Below are 24,444 nucleotides of genomic sequence, written 5' to 3' on the forward strand. Positions count from 1 at the left end.
AAGGAAGTGAGATCCGAAGTGAAATTTATTTCACACACCAAGTTCCTCAAGATCTACTCCAACAATTGGTTCGCTATGGCTGGACGCAATTTTGAAAAATGCAGATCAGCCATCTTAATACGGTTATACACTCCAGAGCAGCCCTTTGGTCGTCTTACTTACCGGATCCCAACGACAACTGTTTCCAAGGGCTGACAGAAACAGAAAAATCCGATAAAGATTCGGATAAATAGGAAAAACTACGTTTCCGGAGAGACCGATCACTATTCCATGTTGTTGGTTTATGGTTCGCTCTGGTTTAATGGAATTCTTTTATTTTTTGTTTGTTTTGAAGCCGTTGTCAACTGTCCGAATGACACGGTTGATTTATTGTTGATAGATTATCGGTTTCGGCATCCAGTGGTGTAACTCAATTTTGAAAAAATGGCGCTTTGTTTGTTTCGGCAGAACCCCGATCATATGTCAACTCGAAGGTATTCATACAATCCTGCAAGCAACATCCAAAACGTCACTCACTAGCTCCATCCTAGTCCTAAATTCTAATCCTGTCCAATCAATCTAGTGTTAGCTTTATTTTAAGGTGAAATTCGACTCTTTGAACGTTAGATGATAAGTTATTGAGTCTGATTAATGAACGTTTTGGAAAAAAAAAATCTAAACCATCAATCAATGTCACCTATCACACTTGGTATTTTACCAGTGCGATGATTTGAGTCTTTTGCCAAAAGAATGTACTTCTGTTTTGAGTTTAGAAATATCAAATATTACGATGTTACATTAGTATTTTTAGATCAACTAGAAATTGATACTTATCTAGAACTAGAAGTAGAGTTGAACAGATGCGAGCTTGAACATTTTCGATAATATGTTTAATCTATTGTGTACCAACCGGTTCGCTAAACGAATTCATCGTTTCAATCTTGATTCTCCAGTGCAGGTTCTCACTCTAGTGAAACCTGTGGTATTACTTTAGATTTAATTTTCATTCATAATGGTTTACCGAAACAAACTGATCGTCTTGGTTTCATGCTCAATCTGGAGCTACGGCTGATCTATTCAACGTTTTCCGCACGATATGGATTATGGGCAAGGGCATCATTGATGACCGCCAGATATTCATTTGTTCACCAGTCAGACTAAAAGCTGTGTATACTATGAAATTATTATCGTTAACCATAGATTGAAATATTAAATTTAAAAACTGATAAAATACTTCCATTATCATTTTCCTTTGAAATTAAACATTAAATCAATTTTCCTTCCTAGTAGCCAATTAGAGGTCAATCAACCTGGCTCAGCAGGAAAACAGTTTGCGACGTTGCGTGTCGCCGCTACCCTCGGGGCTGAGAAGTTCTCCTTGATGGGGTTCAGAACAGATGGGGCTGGTGAGCTCGCGTTTTTTTTTGCGTAGCTCTCGAGTTCTCGCGCCGCTAAACCACCCTTATATATAAAACGAGTATATTAATTCTAACACTTCATTCGCTGTGCGAGCCTTCTGGCGTTTTAAGTATTTCAGTTCTACCCTGAGAGGTGGTTTCGGTTTTCTTTTTCATTTATATTAGTGTCTTTGTTTTTCTTGTGAGTGAGATATACTTGAAAACGCGGCACAAAAGCCAGATCATGACGGTCAAGTTCATCGTCAGCGGCGTGGCGGTTCTGTTGGCCTTAACGGTTTGCGATGCAGCCAAATTCCGTACGTATTTTTATTCAATGAGAACAGGACAGTGCATTTGTGAGTTGTAAATAATTTCTGGATACAAACTCATGTTGAAAGTGAGTCCCAATAATTCTAGAAATTAAAACTGAACACTCGGAAATATTATATTAATCAATTCTGACGCTGTGAGTTGATCTGCGATAATCATACCCGGTGCTTCATCAGGAACGCAGCATCAATCGCACCGATCTTTGATTATTACCTGACGCAATTTGATAGTGTATGGAACTTATGTAAAGTGTGTATCAGGAAAAACTGGATTTTTGTTCACCTGTCGGAAACGCTAATTCGCAGTTCTCGGAATAATTAAGGCAAAGACGCATGTAACTGCGAGTGCGGAACTTATTTCAAAGTCATTCTCGGATAATTTTTTCTCATGGGCACTCATTGGGATCAAACCAATTCAATATGTGTGTTTAGCAGGAATTGAATATAAGAAATAAAATAGTGAAGAAGAAAATGTGAAATTTCAGAAAAATCGTTTCAGACGCTTTGAATGGACAATTCTGTAATTATGTTTGAATGAAACATAAAGGGAACAAAAATATTACAAAAGATTCAATGAAAAGTAATCTGAGTCTTTAAACTTTTGAATTTGGAAAATTTTGTGTTGTGTGTTATTTACTTATCATTTTAATCTGAAAGCAATATTGTTCTATTCACTTATAAAGCTCGATTCAGTTAAAACTCGCAATCAACAAAGCAGAGTTGTCAAATCAGTTTTTATGTAATGAACGGAGAGATGTATTATTTTCAAATACTATTGCGAGTAGACCTTCAAGCACTTGTACGTCTCTGACCCAGAATTAGCAGAAATAAAACCAGCGAAACTGAATTTACTGGGAACATCTCTTCGAAGTGTTAACGTGTAAATAAATTGGTCTAAAACCGCCCAAAAGAAATCCTCACATGTGGTTTGTTTGTCATCGTTTAAGCATCCTTGGAATTTCATTAGAACCTAACGATGAAACGATAAAGCGCGTCGTTTAGTTTATAGCCTTTGCTTCACCAAAAGAAACAATGACAAATCCATTGGACGAAACATTTGCTGATTTTGTGTATTTTATGACAATATCATAATCTGAGAGTCCTGGACTTGCCCAATCGTAAGTTGCTGAACGATGCATAATGAAACTTCAATTAGAATCCTTCAATCTCGTCTCCTCTCGAGCGACTGAAGACTGAGCTCCTGCTGCTTCCTTTTTTTTTTGTCTGCATTATAGTGATTTTCAACTCATTTGGCTGGTTCGTCACTTTTTACTTCCATTTTTGGAAGAATGTCGGGAGTGAGAATTGAACTCGTGACCTTTAGCGTGAGAGGCATGGATGTTACCACTACGCCAGATCGCCTCCACCTGCTGCTTCCTTCCTGAAACAGTGTATTGTTTCTACAAATTCAAACCCTATCTATAAAGCCGTGTAGCCGTTTAAACTTACCCGTGGCCGAGTGGTTAGCGTCTCACATTATCATGCCGGGTGTTCGGGTTCGATTTCCGTACTGGCCGGGGGATTTTTCGTCAAAGAAATTTCCTTCGACTTGCACTGTGGTCACGCGTATTCTAGAGCTTGCCCCTCGAAATACATTCAAGGCGTGTTAGTTGAGATTTCTTAAGCCAAATAAGTATTAATAAATGACGCTAGTTAATGCAAACGTTGAGACGGCAAAAGTTCCACAGGGAACGTTAACGCCGTTCAAGAAGAAGAAGCCGTTTAATCGCGTGGCCAAGACACTGATGCATTCGATGTTTTCGGTTTGTTATGTACCGTCGTATCGTTACATATCATGAAAGTAACGCAAACTAGGTAAGGATTTTTTTTTAGATAATAGTAAATCTCGACATTTTAAGACATTTGGGATCGATTTTTTTAAACTCCGATGGGTGATTCTACGGTTTTCAAAAAACTCAAACTTTGACGTCTTTGTGACACTGGTAAATAAAATCCAATTGAGCAGAAATTTTTCATAGCGTTTTTTTTTGCGGGAATCAACATTTTGCAGGACGTCGTGCACAAATAACGTAACGCGATAAGCGGGGGAGGGGGATCGAGGTTGCGTTACTTTCTGTGTATTAGAGATAGGGAATTGCATTACGTAGGGGGGAGGGGGTCCAAAATCCGGATTTTAAGAGTTACGTAATTTGTGCACGACGCCGAAGTTCAATTCGAAAATTCAAGTCGACCGCTTTCATTGACACTCTTATTCATATGCAATGTATGTATAATGTCTGCTATCATATATAGAAATAAAAATGAATCACCAGATGTGGTTTGCTAAGCGCAACATACGAGAACAGATCATTCAATTTTAGCTGTCTTCATTTCGTTGTGTTCGTCTCCGCTCGAGGAACGTTTATACGGCGAGATGATTTGAAAAAAAAAATAGTTCTCATCTATTCTGCAGTGACATCGTAGTAGGGTAACGGAGGTATTTTGAACCACTTTAGGAAGTGATTGTACAATTTATTGAAAAAAGTATGATTTTATCGATAAAAATGAATGACTAAACATACCATTGCAAAGAGCTGAATGTATTTGTTCAAATGTTTCGTTTAAAAACCCATTTCAATGGAAAATCACCCAGAGATAGCACATTTTCAAACACTGATAAAAACATATTTTGGACCACCTTTTTATTTTGATCTGCGTGTGGAAATATATTTTGGACCAGGCATCAAACATATTTTAGACCACCGGTAATCTTATACGGTGATTTTAATCATTAGATTATGCCTGGAAGCCCAGGCAAAACGTAGATAAAATCGAGAAAAAGTGGACTCAGGCAAAATGGGCCTGAGTCCACTCTTTTCGATTTTGCCCAAATTTTACCCAATTTTTCCTGTGTTTCCGGACAATCTAATGATTTAGGCAAATTCTAGGCAGAGCACAGTTAGTAACAATTGCCGTGTAAGGAATAAATGTAAGGAAAAGTAGGGAAAAATAAATAAATGCTAGTCTGCCGTCATTTTTGCTTAGTGTGATATTATATCAATTATTTGAAAATTTAAAATATATTTTGAATCGCCAAACGCTTTAAAATTATCTTTTTATTAGAAAAACAATCATAACCAAAAAACAATCGCTTTTTAATTCATGAAATCAATCGTAAGAACGTAAAAACAATTTTGAATTCATTAAATCAATCATATGAAAACGTATTTTTTGTGATTCAACTCCAGTGTCTTATTTCGTTAATCTTCAGTTACTTCTATTAACCTTCCTTCTTCCTCTTTCCTCTCTCCTGCTTGGGTTTATCGGTTCTTTTATTCTTCAATTTCTGTGCTTGTTTGCTCGTTTGTTTCATCTTCCTTTCCTCAGCCTTAATTTGCTTTTCCTCAGCCATCTTTTGCTTTTCCTCAGCCATCCGTTGCTTTTTCTCTGCTTCCTTCTTCTTCTTCTTCTCCCGTATTGAATCAGCCTTCTTTTGCTTTTTCTCAGCCTTCCGTTGTTTTTCCTCTGCCTCCCTCTTCTTCTCCTTATGAATTGCCTTGTGGTATTCGAGTCTCTGACGAGAGGTCAAAACAGCAGGGCTTCTACGCTTGTATTTGATATTTCCTTTCCAGTGTGGTGTTTCTGGAGACTCCATTATCCATTATCATGCTGACCATTATCATTCGAAACGTCATAGTCGTCGGTGTTTGAACAGTTATGATTTCCTGAAATCAGCGCTGTCCATGACGGTGTCCATGACGTAATGAACCTCATATGCTGGCTGATCAATAAAAAATTTTGCTAATATTTGTTCCTTCAGTTCAGGCTTGCCTGCTGGTTCATACGATCCCGAGTTTGAACACTCCGGACCCATTTCGATATCATTTCGATCGAACGAAGAACTTAAAGGCTCAAGTAGCTTGAAAATCTTTACAAATATCTTTTCGTGAAGCGAATCAGAATCGCTTTCATCACCAGTTCTGTACTGCTCCCGGTCGGTGGGCCCCATCAGTTGAAGAATTTTTTCAGCTTTCAAACGATTAATTTGAATCGTTTCGCTGCAATTAGAATCATCAGGTACTCCCATATCGGTATGGTTTTCGAGTGTAGGCAGCTGACAATCATCATCCGAGGTTTTTCCCGATGAACTTGCAGCTCCATTTTGCACATCGGAATGATCGTCGGATTTGGGTCCTTCATCAGTGGTTTCATTCGCCAAATTCACAGCTTCACTATGTTCTTTTTCAGGGTGGGACATTGCGGCATTTCGACCAAGGCATTTGGAGTAATCAACGCTGTTCTCATCAAACGGAAACAAACCGCAGCATTCAAATCCGTTTTTAATGACATTTTCATTGATGTTCTCCTTCGCCTGCTGAAGAAGCGGAGCAGTTTTCCGTTTTTAAATACTTGTTTGGATTGGTCACTTTCCACGAGTCGACGACACGAATCCTTCAATGGTTTGAAGACGGCCACATCGAGTGGCTGTAATGTGCGTGTGCTATTGGCGTATAGGCAGACCAGATGGATTTGAAGTTTTCGGCATTCATCGGCAGTTTCCCAAGCGGTATGCGAAGAGTGGCCGTCTACAAAATAGACAGCCGGAAGTGCATCATCTTCAACCAGTTGAGGATGGAGTATGTTCTTAACATACTCCAGGAAACAAGTTGTGTTCATCCATCCCGAATCCGTTTTGCTTATACCCCATTCTGCGGGTACACTACGTATAACTTCCATGGGGATTTTCTTACGGTAAAACCACCATCGGCGGGTACAATTTTTCCAGCAGCGGAGCAGGTGAACATAACCGTTATGTTTTTCTTGGCAGGACCTTAATCAACTCTATGCACATTCCTCTTTCTTTTGACGTAGAACTACGTCTTTCATTAAGGGTGCCAAATCAGAAAACAGGTCACGTTTTTATGAAATAAAGTAAACGTTAATAACTATTTTTGCCGCGAACGGATTCTAGCGATTTACATACTAAACGAATCGGATATTCCCTAAGATTTGTTTAATATGCTATACATTAGAATCCCCTGGTTTGTAAATGGTTAAAATTCATGAAAACTTTAGGCGTTTCCATTTTTCCATACATTTGTTCTGTCCATTTGTATGCTTTCCCGAACAGAGCTGTCTATAACGAGCAACTTATCGACGACCAAAGAAGGGGAAATTGTAGGATTTGAAGTCGCCGTGAACAAAGGAAAATTAGAAGAATGAAGGGGAATATTTGCCTTGAGTATAAACAGTGGATCTCGCTGAGGCAAACTTTCATTCGGCATAAGACTGTTGAGCAATCCAGTTCACTTTGCTTTCGCTGCGCTTCGGTCCAAGATTGGACCCCACCAGTGGTAATCCAACTTGGATATCGTCGTTTGCTTTTTCTGTTCGTTATTCGTATCGTGTTTTTCTTCCCGCGTCATAAATTAGACGCTTCGCGTAGTGTGTGATGAGCAAAAAGAAGAGGGAGGCAGGCTCTAGCCTTGCAAAAAACGAACGCAAGCATCATCTAATGATGCACGCGATGTTGGTGTAGTGAAAAGCGCTCGCACTGAACCGAGCCTTCACGAGTGTGACACCGCATCGAACAACAGCAAAATAGGCGATTTCGGCGCGTCGGTCGAAAATGTAAACGGCTTCTTCGGTGCCTTTGAGAATGCATCAATGCATTAAACTGACGTTATGGCGAAGCTTGCGTTAAGGTTATGCTCCAAAAAAATATTTGGGGAATACCAAGCATCTTGAATGTCTTAGTGGAATGTTATAAGTTATTTAGGTTAGCGTGCCAGTCGCAAAACTGCCTTCAACTAGGATTGCATTTGCGCTAATATTGATCATAATGAAGCATTGCTACTGTTTTCGAGGTTGTTGATATTAACAAAAAGAGTTTATTTCGCTTGTTTAGTCACCAAGAAAGTAAATGTCGTTCTGGAATTTTGTATGTGATTAGGTTTCGCTTACCAGTAGCAAAAATTCCTCCACTAAGGGTGACAGCTGCGCTTCTCTCGAGCATGAGAAAGTGATGCAACTTTTTTTGAGGCCAGTAATATTAACAAAAGCGTTTCTTTTGAGAATAGTGCAAAATGATGAGAAGTATTTGTATTCCTAGTAGCTTCAAGCCACCAATGTATGGTTCTGTATGCATGCTATGACGAACGCTTGTTTGGCGCTTGGTTAGCGTTGTACGAACGATGCCTAGAGGTGCGATTGCTTTGAGGCAATACTAAATAACATGTAGCATGATATTTGTTACTTGCAAGTGTTGTCATTGTTGTTGTTTCCATTCGGTGCCAAAGATGTATTGATGTAGTTATGAGATGTGGAATAATGGTGCTGGTATAACATGTTTATAATCGACTGTAGCCGAGTCTATTTCAATTGCGAAAAAGGCCACCGGAATAGCGTTCGAGGTAAATTTTAAATGCATTGACATGAAATAAATTGCGACATATGATCAGCTAGTGTTGTTGCTATTGTTTTGCGAGGGCAAGAATGAATCATCAATCAATTATCGTAAACTGATTTTACAATGAAAAACCATTTCAAAGATTATTCTACTAAGCAGTTGTTTAGAAAGTTTCACAGCATTATAGAATAGTATCCGAAGGTATAAACAAGCGACTTACATAAAATAACAGCGTAGTTCTACGTCAACAATGCGGTCGTATCTTGGACACAACCTCCTATATTTTTTTCTTTTTACCTTATCCGTGGCAGGATCGAGATAGAAGCTGGATTCATCACCGTTCAGGACACATTTGGCCTTTCGAAGAATAGCTACAAAGTCCTCTTCTTGGGTAATTCCATGAACTTCCCGGAACCAATTTCATTGCGTTGGCGACACCTTCCGGCTTCCGAACGTGGCAAGATCCTTGTGCCGTTTCATGAAGCTTCTAAACCACGCATCACCTACACAAAGAAAGAAGTTCGGTTAATTACAGCTGTTCGAGGATTCAATATGTCCATCGTACTTGGTGTGCCAGTTTTGGAGCTGCCTTTCTCGAGATTCTGTTCGACGTAGCTTGTCACTCGGTTCATTACACGGTACTTCGTTACCGGAAATCCTTTCCGGGCTATTTTCTTGATCCAAATGACCAGCTCCCTCTCCTCATCCGCTCCTATTGCTGTGGGTGGTCCGGTTCTTCCCTGATTCCTACGTTTCTGTCCCAAACGGAATTTTATTGTGAATCGAGGGACTCGGTTTCGGAAGCAGGCTTTTCGGACGAGGACTCCCTTGCAAATTTCATGTAAACACCTGCTTACGTCGGATTGGAATATGCCTTCTGCCGTGGAGTTTTCGCAATTTTCGCCATCTGGAAATGAAATGAACGGATGTTTGTCTTATTTCATCCTTTTCCAGTCAAGTTCAATCGATCTAACGTACAAATCTACACCTAGGCGGCGCTGCGGTGAAAATGATGATTGTTTTAAATTTTGCCATGTGAGCTAATGGAAGGTTTGTAGTTCTTTCCATAAATTATAATTTTATAATCATAAAAGATTATTTGATTGCGATGAGTTTTTAAGAAATTTTATTCTGCGCATTTTTATATATAACATGTTATTTTCTTAACTCTTTCAGTAGTGAAAATTGTATAAATATTGATAATGGTTGAATCAAAGACGGAAATTCGAGAGCACCATCAAAAACAAGTAGAAAAAAAGACGGGTGGGTAATGTCGGGGACATAACCGGAGTGACGTAGGACTATACAAAGGGGACAGCTTTTGTTAAATATATATTTTAAATATATTGTTTTATTTTCTTCTCCTACGTGAATACCTACCTATCTACCTGAAAAATGGATTAGTTTACTGTTTAATCACTCGATATCCCCATCTTGTTCGGTTAAACCTTCCTGTTTAGCTATTGCGTTTGCCACTCGCCACAGCTTTCACAGTTGGAAAATTTCTTCCCATCCAGCTTGTGACATGTTGTTCAGTAAATTACATTTAATGCGCATGCCGGAGAAACACTCCGTGTCGCATTTGAGGCGATTTAAACCTGTAATTGAACATTTCCGATGACAGTGGTACAGTGTCGACTTTCAATGTGGGGTCATAATTTGGACCCCGAACTCTATGTTGCGACAAAAATGTCGCATTACAGATCCATCCAATTAGCTCAATGTCGAGCTAAATATAAATTACTGTACTTTCAATCTAGAAGCAATTTAAGAATTGGTGAAAATTGAATAATCGGGAAAGTCCTCAGCCATCAATAAGCTCAGAACAACTGCCAAATTCACATACTCATCATATCCTGGCAAACAAATTATAAAAAAATCAATTTGTGTTTTATTATTATTTTGGATATTATTTTAGAATGCATTGAACTGTATTTCGTAAACTCTTTTTTGAATGGTTTAACGGCCCTGATAAGCGCCGTGTTTTATGGAATGATTCCAATTTAGAAAACTTAGTACTCGTGGTTTTAAAAAAAACCATTTCGAACGCCCTCGATGCCGCCTTGTTCTGGATTTGCCACCAAAGCAGTTTGTATAAAGAACAAACTTTTTTCTTCTGCTACCTGCTGTCGTTTTGCGATTGCGTTTGCCACTCGCCACTCGCTGCAACTGCCTGTTGTGTTGTCTTGATGTCCACCGAACCGAATGTGGTCTGTTCTGAATGCGGGTTTTCTTATCGTCGCGAGCAGCTTTTCCACTTCGGCGGCCGAAACTATATAACGCCGGCTAGGTGGACTGATGCACTGGTACTAACGCGCTCGGCCGAGCTACCCTTGCGTGGAACTCCAGACTAACACGGTTCGGGCGGGATTTTGCCTTTCCCTTCACTTTTCCTCCTTTGCCATATCCAACCATGGCTGCTTGTGTTGGTTTGTTGATGTGATGTCATGCGAAACGATGTGGTGTACGGTTCGGATGAGAATTATCGTTACGGTGGTGGTGGTGCTGGTTTTGTATTATAGAGACTTTAAACTTTTTAGTTCATCCGTCTCTAGCCTTGAGAAAGGCCCTTAAAACTCTACTCTAACTCCTTCATTACACCTCCGCCCCCATTGCCTTGAGAAAGGCACTCGATCCCTCGCCATCCAGCTCGTCCAGCAACGATGTTGTCCAGTCGGTGTCCACACAAAGAATGATCGTTACGGCAGCGGAGCGGGGATTTTTAAGCTGACTGGCTGGCTCGAGAATTACGCATGTGTGAGACTGCGACCAATGTTTCGTTCATATTTTTTCTTTTTCCTTTCCAATCGTGCTTCATTGTATTTCGCTGCTGCTCTGGTTGACCGTTTTGGTCGGTACGATTTGAGGAGCACAAAATGGACCAATCAAAAATGGGCACATAGTGCATTTGGACAATGCTTGATATTTCACAATTATTCAATTATTTATCTCAAGAAAAATGAAATGTTATTCGTTATGATAGATGCGTAGATATATTTCCTATCAATTGATGCAAAAACCTTTGCGATCTATTGAGAATAGCTCGAGTTATGAGCGTTCCAAATCTTGCATTTTTTCCTACTTGTTCAGTGCCTAGATTTTCATTTCACCCCCTATATCTTCCGGTTAGACGTAGTCCTACGTCAAAATGCATGGTTCTTGCATGTGAGAACTACCTTGGAAAGTTCGGAAGTAAAACATACGTGATTTGTTTTTCAATTATAGGTTATCTTATCACCATTTTCTTAGTTCATAAACAGAATCCAGATGTCTCACCGATCGTTTACGGCGATCCACCAGTTGGCGATCTAACGTACAAATCTACACCTAGGCGGCGCTGCGGTGAAAGTGATGATTGTTTTAAATTTTGCCATGTGAGCTTATGAAAGGTTTGTCGTTCTTTCCATAAATAAAAAAATATTTGATTGCGATGAGTTTATTTTACGTATATTTTACTTCCGGGCTTTCCAAGGTAGTTCTCACATGCAAGAATCGTGCATTTTTCTACTTGTGTTTGATTGTGCTCTCGAATTTCCTTCTTTAATTCAACCATTGTCAACATTTTTATAGTTTTCACTACTGAAAGAAGTAAATAAATAACATGTTATATATAACATTGCGCAGGATTAAATTTCTTACAAACTCAGCAGACAGAGCAGACAGAGCCACAAGTCGGACCACTAAACCTTTCACGAAAGAGTTATTAATAGATATTACAACCAAAAAAAAAAAGAATTTCCCCAAAGCATTAGCTAAGTTCATTGAGTGAGTTATAATTACCGCCAACAGAATTGATTTGGGAAAGATGCTGAAAAGTAAAACTTGTGGGTTGTTTTTTGGGAATGAAGTTTCTGGGAGTGTTGGAGATGTAATTTTGCTAATAGGTACAGATAAACTACTCAGATATTCGATAAGTTATTCAAATTGACGACCCTTGGTGTAGTCCTTTTCGAGCAACATAAGATGTTGTTTTTGCGATATTCACTTGTCCTACATAGCAAATTGAAAGTGAATAGGAATACGTACACTAATCACTCGATCTCGATAAAAGTGACCAGATGGTCAGAGGTCTAACGCGGGACACAAAAAACAAAACGTTATGTATATACGTTATGTGAACATAAACCATAGTTTAGAGAGTCTCATTTATTCGTGAAACTCATATCATATGTCCTAGCAATTAAACCTGACCTGTAATCACTCAGTAGTTATTTTTCGGTGGTTTAGATTTTGTTTACGCCTGAAAATCTCTCACTCGGTCAGAGCATTTAGGTCTGGCAAGCACGATTCAAATTCTACAATTTTTTTTCCAATTATCGAATGGAATGCTCGAAAATTCCAATCCACTTTTCCACGATTTTAGTGTTAACGTATGCATTGGAAAAATGGACTAATTTCGGATGGCGATGAAAAAAAACTACAAAAGATAATTTAATGGAACAAATTTTCCTTAAATGACTCTCTGCCGCTCCTTAAGCCGGGAGATCGAAACAACCGGTCAAATGACGAAGGAGAATCTGGCCAAAATGGACATTTTTTTGCGAAAGCGTCAGACGTAACCGACCACATCTGAGAAGCAGGCAATCATCCAGAAGGAGTAGCTTGAGGTACCGGTGAAAAACTTCTTTCCGGTTAAAGAAGTGAAAAACTTCTTTTCGTACTCATAATGAAAGACAAAACGTACTTGATGCTAGAATTCAATGAATGCAAGGGACCGGATACTTTACGTTCCCCAGATAAGTGATGGCGACGAATATATCACCCACATCAAGTTCTCCGAGAAGATCATTCTCTGACAAACGAGAAGGAAATGTCCAAGCCGCTCTTCTTTCGAGTCATGTGGTAAGCTGGGAGATATACAGTACGAAGTGCTTGCAGGAAGTTGCTGGTGATGTGGTCGAACATGGGATTAGCCCATAATGCCAAAAGATCACTGGAGGATGGATCGGCTGGAGATAAACCGCCAACCTTCCCAACATCCCCCAGCAGCGACCGATAGAAAACTTTTGGGTGAATGGCCAGAATGGAGAGACAGCCGACCACCAAAGCCACGAAAAGGTAAAAGAACACGCTGACATACAACTACTCATCGGCCATAGTTGAGGTTCCGACCAACTTCCATGTGATTCCATTTTCCATCTCTCTAAACAAAAAGTCCACTGTCGGTGCGATGAAACCAGCTCAACGTATTAATCTTTGGATGCATTGGAAGATCTCTTGAACAGTCTGTCAAATAAAAGTTTTTTTTTGTGGTTCATCCATTTAATAAAATCAACATGATCAAATTGTAATATTGAAATATATTGATATCGCGGGACATTTTCGTTACTTTTGCCAAATGTGGGACGTTTCGCGGGACGTAATCTTACGCGGGACATCCTAATGAAATGCAGGACTGTCCCGCGTAACGCGGGACGTCTGGTCAGTTTAATCTCGATCGTACATTCAACCGTACCCATATCAATCGTAACTGTGGAAATTGCTATGATTTCAAACTGCAATGATAATTTGTAATTTGTAAATGTAACTGTAATTGAAGCGCTAATTCTAAGGTACAGTATAAATTAATTATTATTAATTGTGCTCCCTTGGCCGAGTGGTTAGCGTCATAACTAACATGCCGGGTGTTCGGGTTCGATTCCCGTTCTGGTCGGGGGAATTTTTCGTCAAAGAAATTTTCTCCGACTTGCACTGTGATCACGCGTATTCTAGAGCTTGCCACTCAGAATGCATTCAAGGCGTGTTATTTGGCCTAGAAATCTCAACTAAGTACTAATAATAATGACGCAACTAATACTACGTTGAGACGGCGAAGTTCCTCTAGGAACGTTAGTGCCATTGAAGAAGAAGAAGGTAAATAATTAATATGAAGCATCCCCAATGTCGATAGGATATGTTAGAATTATTTAACTCGTCGTACAATACAATCCTCAATCGATCAATCGATCGGCTCGCAAACGTCTCCTAACAAGCCCTTCGATAATTAATTTATATTCATTCTAAATTGTTTTCTGCTGCCATTCAAACCTGAACGTGATGGGAGGGAAGTCAAACGTTGGCATCCTCCCCACACATCATCACAAATGGGCTTTTAATCTCGCACAATATAGCCGATAATTTTCCGGTATTTTTCCAATCAAATCAATCATGTGTTAATTATCATACTCGGCATCATCGAGGGTATATGTAACTCATCATCGGAATGACGCACTGACTTGAATCGATATTTCGAGACAGAGAAAATTGATATGTTGGGGCTTTAATATCAAGACAGTTGTTATTTCAAAATCCGTATAATTCAGAATGATTTTTGTTTCGCGGAAGATAGTTTATTCACACGCACCGTGGGATACATATTTTTCGTCTAGTGAATTGTATTGTAATAGCTCGTTACCCAGATGATGATCGGTTGAATGCTATAATCATCACACAGTTTATGAGTCTCGCGCTAGACAATGTAGGAGTACCAGACAATGATTATTCTGTGATGGGCGATAAATGAGGCATCTGATACTTCAATGCGCTACATTAGTATGTAAATATACTGTTTTTTTTTACTGTAATTACGATGAATCTTAGCGAGGGCTTTGTCAGCAGACACTCTGAAAATATTTTGAATAGAGGAAGACATTAACAATCAGTGAAACAAAAGCGTGTGCGTCGCAATTAATGCAAAAGCTATATGCAAAAACTTAACATTTAACGTGTTTTGAAGTACCAGTATCAGCAATTGGATCAATACATGCGAGGCATCTTCCTACTCTTTCCACCCTATTTGTTTCAAAAGTCATTTACGGTTGTCAACATGATAGAGATTGTACTCGGAAAAATGCAACACATTCTTTTATGTATAACTTGTTATTTTATAGATAAAAATTAATGGGATTTTTTTGTTAAATTTGTTTAGAGTGTAATGTTTACATGTGCACAATTGCATCACAATCTGTCAAGTGGTTATCAAGATGGATTCCAAACAAGAAGTGCTTCGACAAAAAATTATGGGCGCGATAGTAGAAAATCCAGTTCAGTTCCACAGGTGAATCGCGAAACAGTTGATAATCGACCATTCAGCCGTGTCCCGTGTGGGATAAAATCATTCAAGGAGACCCAGACGACCTAGCGGTGAGCTGGCAAAGAAAGAATAGCGAAGACAACAGACCCCGTGACAGACTTCCTGTGCGCGCGCTTTATTTTCGAGAGATGAGTATCGATTTTCTCTTCCTCACAACCCTTCCATGTGCAAGCGATGAGATCGGGCTTTAGCACACGAGCCTGGGTTCGGCTTCTTCTCTTCTCGTTCGTAAAATATTGAGATGCGCTCAAGAATACCTCGTTGCAGCTCAACATGAGCGATGCACATGTATTGGTGCTCGCGAGACTTTCTCGTGTACCTGCCTCAAAGTGACATTTGATGCTGTCGGGGAAAGTTGTGCTTCTAGTGTGAAATTTTAATCTTCGTAATATGGCACGTAGAACAATTAGTGATGAAGAACTGTTTCACATATATATCGCTGCTAAAGTCATCGAATCAATTAATTCATTTGTTGCACACAGTTCGCAATGATTGTGTGAGATACGAGGCTGAATAGGGCAAAGCATATTGTCTCTCTCACGTGCTGTGCGAGATCTCAGAAGGCCTAACGAAATGTCACTTTGAGACAGTTACACGAGAAAGTCTCGTGAGCACTTATGCACGAACATCTCTTCGTGTACACAACACATGTGCATCGTTCGCGTCGAAACGCGACGAGGCGATCCTGAACGCATCACAAAATTTTACGTAAGAGAAGGGAAGGAGCCAATCCCAAGCTCGCATGCTAAAGCCCGGTCTCATTGCTTGCACATGGAAGAGTTGTGAGGAAGTTTTCGATACTCGTCTCTCGAGATTTGATCACGCACTGGAAGTCTGCTCGCTCGGTTGCCTTCTGCCTCGCTCATTTGTTGCAGACAGCTCCCAATGACTTTGTGAGATGCGAGACTGGATAACGCAAAGCACACTATCCCTTTTGCGTGCTGTGCGAGATCTCGGAAAGTCTACCCCATGAAGTCAAGGAAGTCGAGACGTAGCCAAGAAGGTCAATTCTTCCGTCTGGTTCGTCCAGCAGACATTGAAGCGGACCGGACTTCTTGTCTTCGAGGTAAGGAAGGTGCCTAACTGAACCGATAAACAGTCTACGGTAGCCAAATCCCGCGCCAGGAAGCTGTACCACAAGTGGAGAAAGTCTTCGAAAACAACCAGGATTTGGAGTGGATGAAAGTATGTAAGAAAAATGGCGCAAGTGTTGCACAGGATTTGATGGGTAACGTTAAATTCAAGGTACGGACATTTAGTCAAAGAGAGGAGGTTGAGTAATGCAATTTTGCAAAGACATAGCTAATATGGGTGTATTTATTCTCTGAAAAATTTTCAAAATATCCAACTTAAAATGATTTTTTGGTGATAATTTTTGACTGTTGCATTTTTTCGTGTACGGTCTTCAATTGAATTGTACATCAATTCCTTATTCGTTTATAACTAACAATACTGACTTATGGGAATCGTGATATGCAAACACTTTTAAAAACTAACTACTTTCAACAATTTATTCACTTATCACTAATCACACGGCACCACCGGTGCTCCACAAGAACTGCACAGCGAAAAAGAGGGCGAGCCATGCGCTCGCGGCCCTCTTATGCCTGCATACTGCTGACGCTGCACGCTCCACGTTGTCGACCGTAGGTTGGCGGACCCGAGTGGCGTGATGTACCAAACGGTTCCGTAACGGCTTCCCCCTTAGCTGAAAGACGTCCTCGGCTTTCGTCTACTGCTGAAGTATCAGCGGTACCTCTCTGGACTCGGGATGGGCCTCGGTTGATGCGATGGTATCCTGTTCGATGACTTCTGGTTTGCTGTTGGTAAGGAGTGTCTTCCAGGCGGCGAATTTCAAAACGATGATTATGGATGAACCCAGTATGCAGATTAGTAAAGTTGATGAGATTACGGATGCTATCCATCCCAGGAAATGAAGTTTCCAATGGAGGTTTTCGGCTGTCAGGTTAAGGTGTGTGATATGGTTACGCTGTTCCATATGTAACTCCTGTAAATGTTCCAACGGAATGTGGTTAAACTCCATGTTTGTGTTGACATATTCCTCGTCATCCAATTTCAGTGTACAGTTTGAGTATTGGATTAGGAACGACCCCTGTAGAGTGCGTTGGGTGACTGAACAGTTTGACGAAAGTGTTACATTGATTGCATTGACGACTATATTGCCATCATTGATTTTCCGAATAGTTTTGTTTCCGTAGGTGCGTTCTATGGGACACTCTGCTGTATTTCCGGAGACCAATTGTTGCATACAACCCGTCAAAGGTTCTAGATCCGTTGAGGAACATATAAACATGGCGTTGGCTTTGGAACAAGCGCTTTTTAACATGAATGATTTCTGTCCTTTCAAATAAAACTGTGTTTGTAGGTGGACTCTGTGGTGATCTACAATGACTGGTTCAATGAAGTTGAGGGTGTACTGTACATTTTTGATCCTGGGTATCTTCAGTATGTACATGAAAATTTCGTTGTTTAATACTGCGTAGGCATTGGCAGTACTAAGTATGCTATCGACCGAGTTAAGCCCGAAACCGTCATTAATGAGGGAATGATGAATGGTTTCCAATTCGTCGAGGTGAATGATGCGGCTGCTTGGGATACTCCGTCTCGCTAGTGTGATCGCCTCTTCGATTATGTCTAAGTAGTATAATAGCTCATCAATTTTGAATATTAATTCTAATACATCAAAGCCCTCTAAGGAATGTATTACATTTTCCTCATTTTCCAGTATGACGTTAATTGCTTTTGTAATGTTGCTCATTCGTGAATCGAAAGCACTATTGATTCTTATTTGCTTGTTATTCTCGCTAATTAATGAATTTAATGACGAATTTATAATCTTAAGGTCGTCTGCATCAGGGCTTCCCGATACGTATTTCCAGGCCTTTCCGAGAGATTCCCATCGTTTTCTCCTACGTAGTGGTTTTATTCGGTTGTAACTCAAGTTTATTTTGTCTAATTTTGCTTTAACTATTGACTTAAAAAGCGTTTGATTCGACAATCTCTCCATAGAAACGGCGTTAAAGTTTTCTACAATTGTTCCAATTGAGGTCAAGTTTATGGGGTGCACAATTCGCAGAGAACTAGTGCTTATTTTAGCGGGTCCTAACGGAACTATAATGATCGGACTCTGATCCAGGGTATGAATTCTCAAGTCTGAAGTGGCCATCCCTACCAGCGTAAGGAGCCACAGTATTCTGCAAGAAAATATAAAGTGTTGTTTTAGTTAGCTCTTTTCATATCTAATTTGTGAATTTTGATAGCCTTTTCATCTGTTACAGTTTTGCTGGTTTGACTTTGGATTTTAATTGGCCTAAATCTATTGGTGTAAGGGGTCGGCTTTCCTTTCCCTTTAACTAAAGCTTCACTGATGGTGAGGTTTTCATATTCTTTATTGTTTTGACTTTCATTTTTCTGATTGTGTGTCCTCGCTTCTAACGCAATATTTTCCCTGGCAGTTAGTATTATTTTTGCTTTCTGTGTATTTATATCCTCCGGGTTCAATGAATGAGAATTTCCAAAAATTATATCCCTAGGTCTTAATTTCGTAGTTGAATGTTTGGTATCGTTATATAGGGCAGTTACTATGGAGAGCCCTTCGTATAAGGTTAGTTCTTCAAGTTTTCTCCTGTTTGACATGTACATTTCTAAAAGCGTGTTGTGGTATCTCTCGACAATGCCATTGCTGTTACTAGTACTGGCAAAGTGTATATCAATATTTTGATTTTGGAGAAAGGTTTTGAATTTTGAGCTTCTGAAAGATGTGGCTTGATCACATGTTATAGTTTTTGGTAGGCCGAAAATTTTAAAGTATTTTGTAATTACTTCGATCAACTCATCCGCCGTTTCATTCTGGATTTTGAAAATTTGGGCAAATTTGGAAAATGCGTCAACAAGGGTAAGGAATTTTTCACCCTCCTTGACGTATACGTCAATGAAAATGTTCTCTAATGGTTTGTCATATGCTCTTCGAGTTATTGGAATTTTGAAGGGACGTCGTTCGTATTTCGCGAACTTGCAGTCCTCACAATTTTTTGCGAATGATTTGATCTTCGTAATCATATCGGGGAAGAAAACTGACTGACGAATCTCCTCGTATGTGAGCTTCCAACTTCTGTGGTTAAAATTATGGCTCTTACGAATAAATTCCTCTTGATCAGTTTTAGAAATAAGATCAGGGAGTTTTAGATTGCAAAATTGTACTTTCATGCCTTTGAATTGATCTTTCATTATTTTAGAACACAATTGTGCAATCTCTAGGGGAGCGAATATACCATTGGATATGGTCGGGGAAAGATAACTTTTAAGAATGTTTCGGATTTCATCTTCGGAATATTCTCCACGGTTGAAAGTATGCCTGCTGTAACCTGAAAATATAGAATAAAATATGTGAGCCGATTTTCTAGGATCGTTTGACACATTAATTATCAGCTGATTCCTAAACTTGTTAATTATTTCTGGTCCATATATCGGGTCATTTTCATAAAGCTCGTTTTGCAAAACGGTTTGAATATTTAGTTCAGATTCGTCAGCTCGTGGTATCCGGGATAAACCATCGGCCACTACATTTTGTTTTCCTTTTTTGTAAACCAACTGGAAATCGAATTGCTCCAGGTATAGCCGTTGGCGAGTCACTCGTCCTGTAGCATCTGTTAACTTGATTTCCTTAGTAAGAGGCTCATGATCTGTGTATATGGTAAACTGCCTACCATACAGATATGGCCGGAACTTTTTAGCTGCAAAATAGATAGCTAACAGTTCCTTGGCGGTGGCAGAATATTTCTCTTCCGCCTTTGTCAATGTTCTTGATAGATAGGCAATGGGTTTTTCACCTCCATTCGCTATCTGTGTGAGGACCGCCCCGATCGCAAAGTTTGACGCGTCCGTAGTCAAAACGAACGGCTCGTCAAAATTGGGGTAGTGCAATAAGAGATCCGAACTCATTATATTTTTCAATTCAGTAAAGGCTTTTTCATATTCCGGAGTAATTTCTATGGATTTGGTTTTTCCACGAAGCACACTTGTCATCGGCTTTGCGATTTTAGCAAAGTCGGGAATGAATCTTCTATAGTATGAAATTGTTCCAAGGAAGGATTTTAGTTCCTTCGGGGTTTTCGGAAGAGGCCAGTTTTTCACTGCTTCAACCTTCTTGGGATTAGGTTTAACCCCTTCCGTAGTAACCACGTGACCGAGGAATTCAACTTCTTTACGAAGGAATTCCGACTTGTCACACTGAACTCTAAGGTTTGCTTCCTTTAGAGTTTTTAAAACCTTTTGAATGTCTTTCATGTGCTCTTCCAAAGAGCTGGAAAAAATTATGATGTCGTCCATATAGACGAAACATCTAATACCTAAATGTTTCCGTAATACCGAATCCATCAGGCGTTGGAATGTTGCGGGCGCATTCTTCAATCCGAACGGCATCCGCACAAATTCGTATTTCCCATGATCGACGTTAAACGCCGTTTTTGGGATGTCAGCTGGGTCTACCTCTATTTGGTGGAACCCGCTGGCCAGGTCGAGCACAGAGAAATACTGCGCATTTCCTAGACGATCCAAAATTTCGCTGATTTCCGGTATTGGATACCGATCAGACGGTGTGATTTTATTTAATTTTCTGTAATCTACCACTATGCGGTACTTTTTCGCACCTGAGTTGTCGACCTTCTTAGGTACGACCCAAATAGGAGAAGTCCAGGCAGATGAAGACTCTCTAATAATGCCTGTATCCAACATCTTTTGGATTTGTTCACTCACTATTTCTCTTAGATGGTACGGATATTTATATGTCTTTTGGTGTATTGGCTTGTTATCGGTGGTCTCTATTCTATGCTTTACTTGATGTGTAAAGGCAAGTTTTTGACCTTCCTGGAAGAAGATGCTTTTGAATGGCTGTAAGGTCTTTGCAAGAAGTTTGACCTCCCCTTTATTTAGATGATCCGCAGGGAAATTCAAATTCTCTTTTGGATTATCGGTTTTTATAAGAAAGTCTTTATTTTCGAATGGTTTCGACAATATAGGCTTCGGTAGGCCTTTTGAATGTACATGAACCATCGCACTATTATTCTTTGCCAAGTAAAGTCCCGGTTGGACTGAAACATTTGCAGTAATGTTAAGCTCATCTTCGATTAGAAACGTTCCATCTTGTAAAGTTGGAATCTTCATGAAAGTTTCGAAATTTTCGTGAAAATTCATGGAAGAAGGGAAATACCGGTAAAATTGGTACGTAGATTTCCCAATAATCAACTCGTGTTTATCTGTATTGATCACGGCTTTCAAGGCTGCTAAGTTTTCGTACCCTATGAGCCCGTCAAAAAATTTATGAAATTTAAACACATGAAATGGTAGTGCTCTGTTGACATCTTTCGGAAAAAGATTCGCGTGCACCACTTTATCCAAAATAAATTTTCCATTTTTGTTCGTGACGATGGCTGGCTGATCAGTCACTTTTGCGTTTGCCACATGTTCTGGATTCATATACGATTTGTTCGCACCTGTGTCTATCAAGAATTTTAAGATTCCCTTGTTAGATCGGTAGCGAATGTAAGGAATGAAATTGTTCAAGTTATTGTCTGGTCTTCCTCTCCTCTGTGAAAATTTACTTCGCGTGTATTTTGCACTTCGCACTCGGTCGCGTTATTGTCATCATCGTCATCATCATCATCACTATCCACGTCAACCTCGTTGGTGTTATGTTCCACGCGCGGTTTAAATTGCTGAATCGGTCGTTTGAATGCAGTTTTTGCGTTCGTTTCTTTGGCATATGCTCTGTAAGAGCTGTTGCTGTTGTTGTTATTATTATAGCCACCAGAACCACTGCTACTAGGGTTACTGTGCTGTTTGAAAATTTGTTTTGCGGGTTTCGTTCTACTTTCCGCGTTTTGATTAGTGCATACAGCCTGGTATGCCTCTTCTAAAGATTTTGGTTTCGATTGCCTGATAATGGAGGCCAGGGGCTCTCCGATGTTGTCCAAATATCGTGTGATTGTTATCACATCAACTACCTCTCGAGCCGATAACGGGTTCGAGGATAGATTGGCTTTTAGCCTAGTGTTAATTTCTTTGATTTCATTAAAGAATCTCAAATGATTCTTATCTCCTTTCTTCAAATGGAACATCGCCGACAAATTAGTGGCGAAGTCCTTCTGGTCCCCATATTGTTCGATGAGAACCGATTTGATACCGTGAATGGTATCGGGATCACCATTTGCGCATAATATCACGCGAGCGTCCCCTTTGATTTTATTTTTTATTGCCCGCAAATATATCGAGCTAAGCGAGTCGGGTTGCCCGTTCTCGCCTTTTATTTTAAACATTTCGTAAAGCTCGTTGACTTCCTTGAGCCAACTTGCCAATTCCTTTTTATTTCCGGAAAATTCCGACATATTTTTAATAGGGTCGGGGATGGCATATTTGTTGCCCTCCCTGGCCACTACCAATGCTCGGAGCTGTTCGAGCTCTGTTTTGAGTGCTTCAAGTTCACTGGCTCTTGTTTCCGGCATGATTGATAATAGAGTTTTAGATGTTGAAAAGTAATTCACTTACGGTTGTGTTTGCAGCATCCGGGTGATCCTTCGACGGCTGGTTACTCGTGCGGCGGGATCTTCCACTATTTTAACACCTCACGATCCCACTTCTGACACCACTTATGGGAATCGTGATATGCAAACACTTTTAAAAACTAACTACTTTCAACAATTTATTCACTTATCACTAATCACACGGCACCACCGGTGCTCCACAAGAACTGCACAGCGAAAAAGAGGGCGAGCCATGCGCTCGCGGCCCTCTTATGCCTGCATACTGCTGACGCTGCACGCTCCACGTTGTCGACCGTAGGTTGGCGGACCCGAGTGGCGTGATGTACCAAACGGTTCCGTAACGCTGAATGAATATCTCTTCGAAAACGCAAAATTATTTGTGTCGTCTGCAAAACCGCCCAAATCCTATTTATTTTCTGCCTCATTCTGGCATAATGCTGCATAAAATCGTCTTTAATATATTTTTTTAGAAGGCCAACGACAACTAGACGACACATTTATGTAATTTTCATTAGTATTTAGTTGAGGTTTTGTTGCCAAATAAAACGGCTTGATTATAGTTTGAATGGAAAGAAACCAAAAGCTTTGTCCTACGTCAAAAATCGTGAAAGAGTGGAACAGAATCGATATCGACTTGATAAATAGAGAACTCAGAAACATCTTCTCAGCGTTCGTGATCATTTTCATTCATCCGACATTATCATCCTTATATTAATATCCCACTATTTTACCGTATTTTACTACACAGCTGCCAGCTATTCACTTTGCAAGCAAGGAGACGACAAGTGTCTGCTCGAACGGATTGCGGACACCTTCTCCAAGCATTTTCCGGGCATCCCCGAGGTGAATCTTGTTGCGCTGGATCCGCTCAAGATCGAAAAAATGGATATTGTACAGGGCGGAGAAGGACCTATCAACATCGTCCTCAACTTCAAGAATGTCGATCTTACGGGACTATCGAAAAGTACAATCAAAAAGGCCAGGTAAGTAAATGATCGTAACAAGCTATGTTTTGGATTATGAATCTATTTCATTCCTAGCGGATTTACTGCCGATCCCACCAAAATGGATCTACAATTCTTGGTCCCTGTTGCGTCCCTCGTGGGAGGATATAAGATCAAAGGAAAAGTTCTTATCCTACCAATTCAAGGCGATGGCAAAAGCAACATGACCATGGGTATAGCCAATTCGAAATAATAACCGAAGAAATTAATCGTCAATATATTTTTACCACCAACAGAAAATTGTGACATCCAGCTGAAGTGGACCGGCAAGCTGGTAGACCGATCGGGCAAAAAGTTTTACCAGGTCGACAAGTTGAAGGTAAACTTCGATACCACCCGCTTCATTATGCATTTCTCGAACCTGTTCAACGGTGACAAAGCCCTCGGGGACAACATGAATCTGTTCTTGAACGAAAACTGGCAGGACATCCTGAAGGAACTGAAACCGGCGATCACCGATGCGTTTGCGTTGATCTTCAAGAATGTGATAGCGAATGTTTTCAACAAGGTTCCCTATAACAAGCTGTATCAGTGATGGGGGACACTGTTATTGGTTGTAGGTCCGCAACGTGTTGTTACTGTTAAAAGTGGAGTGAAATATATTGTTTCGAAGAATAAGTGCTTGACGTAAGATGTATGTATCCGAAATTCCAGCTTTATCTCAATTGACGACTCTACGCGACACTGCATCAGCTCATGCGACACCTACATTAGAGCTCAGAATCACAAAAGTGATGTTTGTATTTCTGCGCGCA

The 24,444-nt window shown here is 40.1% G+C and overlaps 1 protein-coding gene across 1 annotated transcript; it reads left to right on the forward strand.

Moving 5' to 3' along the window:
* Positions 1 to 1,467: 1,467 nt before the first annotated feature.
* On the forward strand, positions 1,468 to 24,307 carry LOC129774799 (protein takeout-like). The gene is made up of 4 exons (XM_055778760.1): positions 1,468 to 1,693; positions 23,434 to 23,668; positions 23,726 to 23,862; positions 23,926 to 24,307. Exons 1-4 carry the CDS (start codon positions 1,621 to 1,623, stop codon positions 24,222 to 24,224), a joined length of 744 nt encoding a protein of 247 aa, XP_055634735.1. The 5' UTR covers positions 1,468 to 1,620; the 3' UTR covers positions 24,225 to 24,307.
* Positions 24,308 to 24,444: the final 137 nt, after the last annotated feature.

This window comes from Toxorhynchites rutilus, chromosome 3 (assembly GCF_029784135.1).
Source record: "Toxorhynchites rutilus septentrionalis strain SRP chromosome 3, ASM2978413v1, whole genome shotgun sequence".
Taxonomy (NCBI): domain Eukaryota; kingdom Metazoa; phylum Arthropoda; class Insecta; order Diptera; family Culicidae; genus Toxorhynchites; species Toxorhynchites rutilus.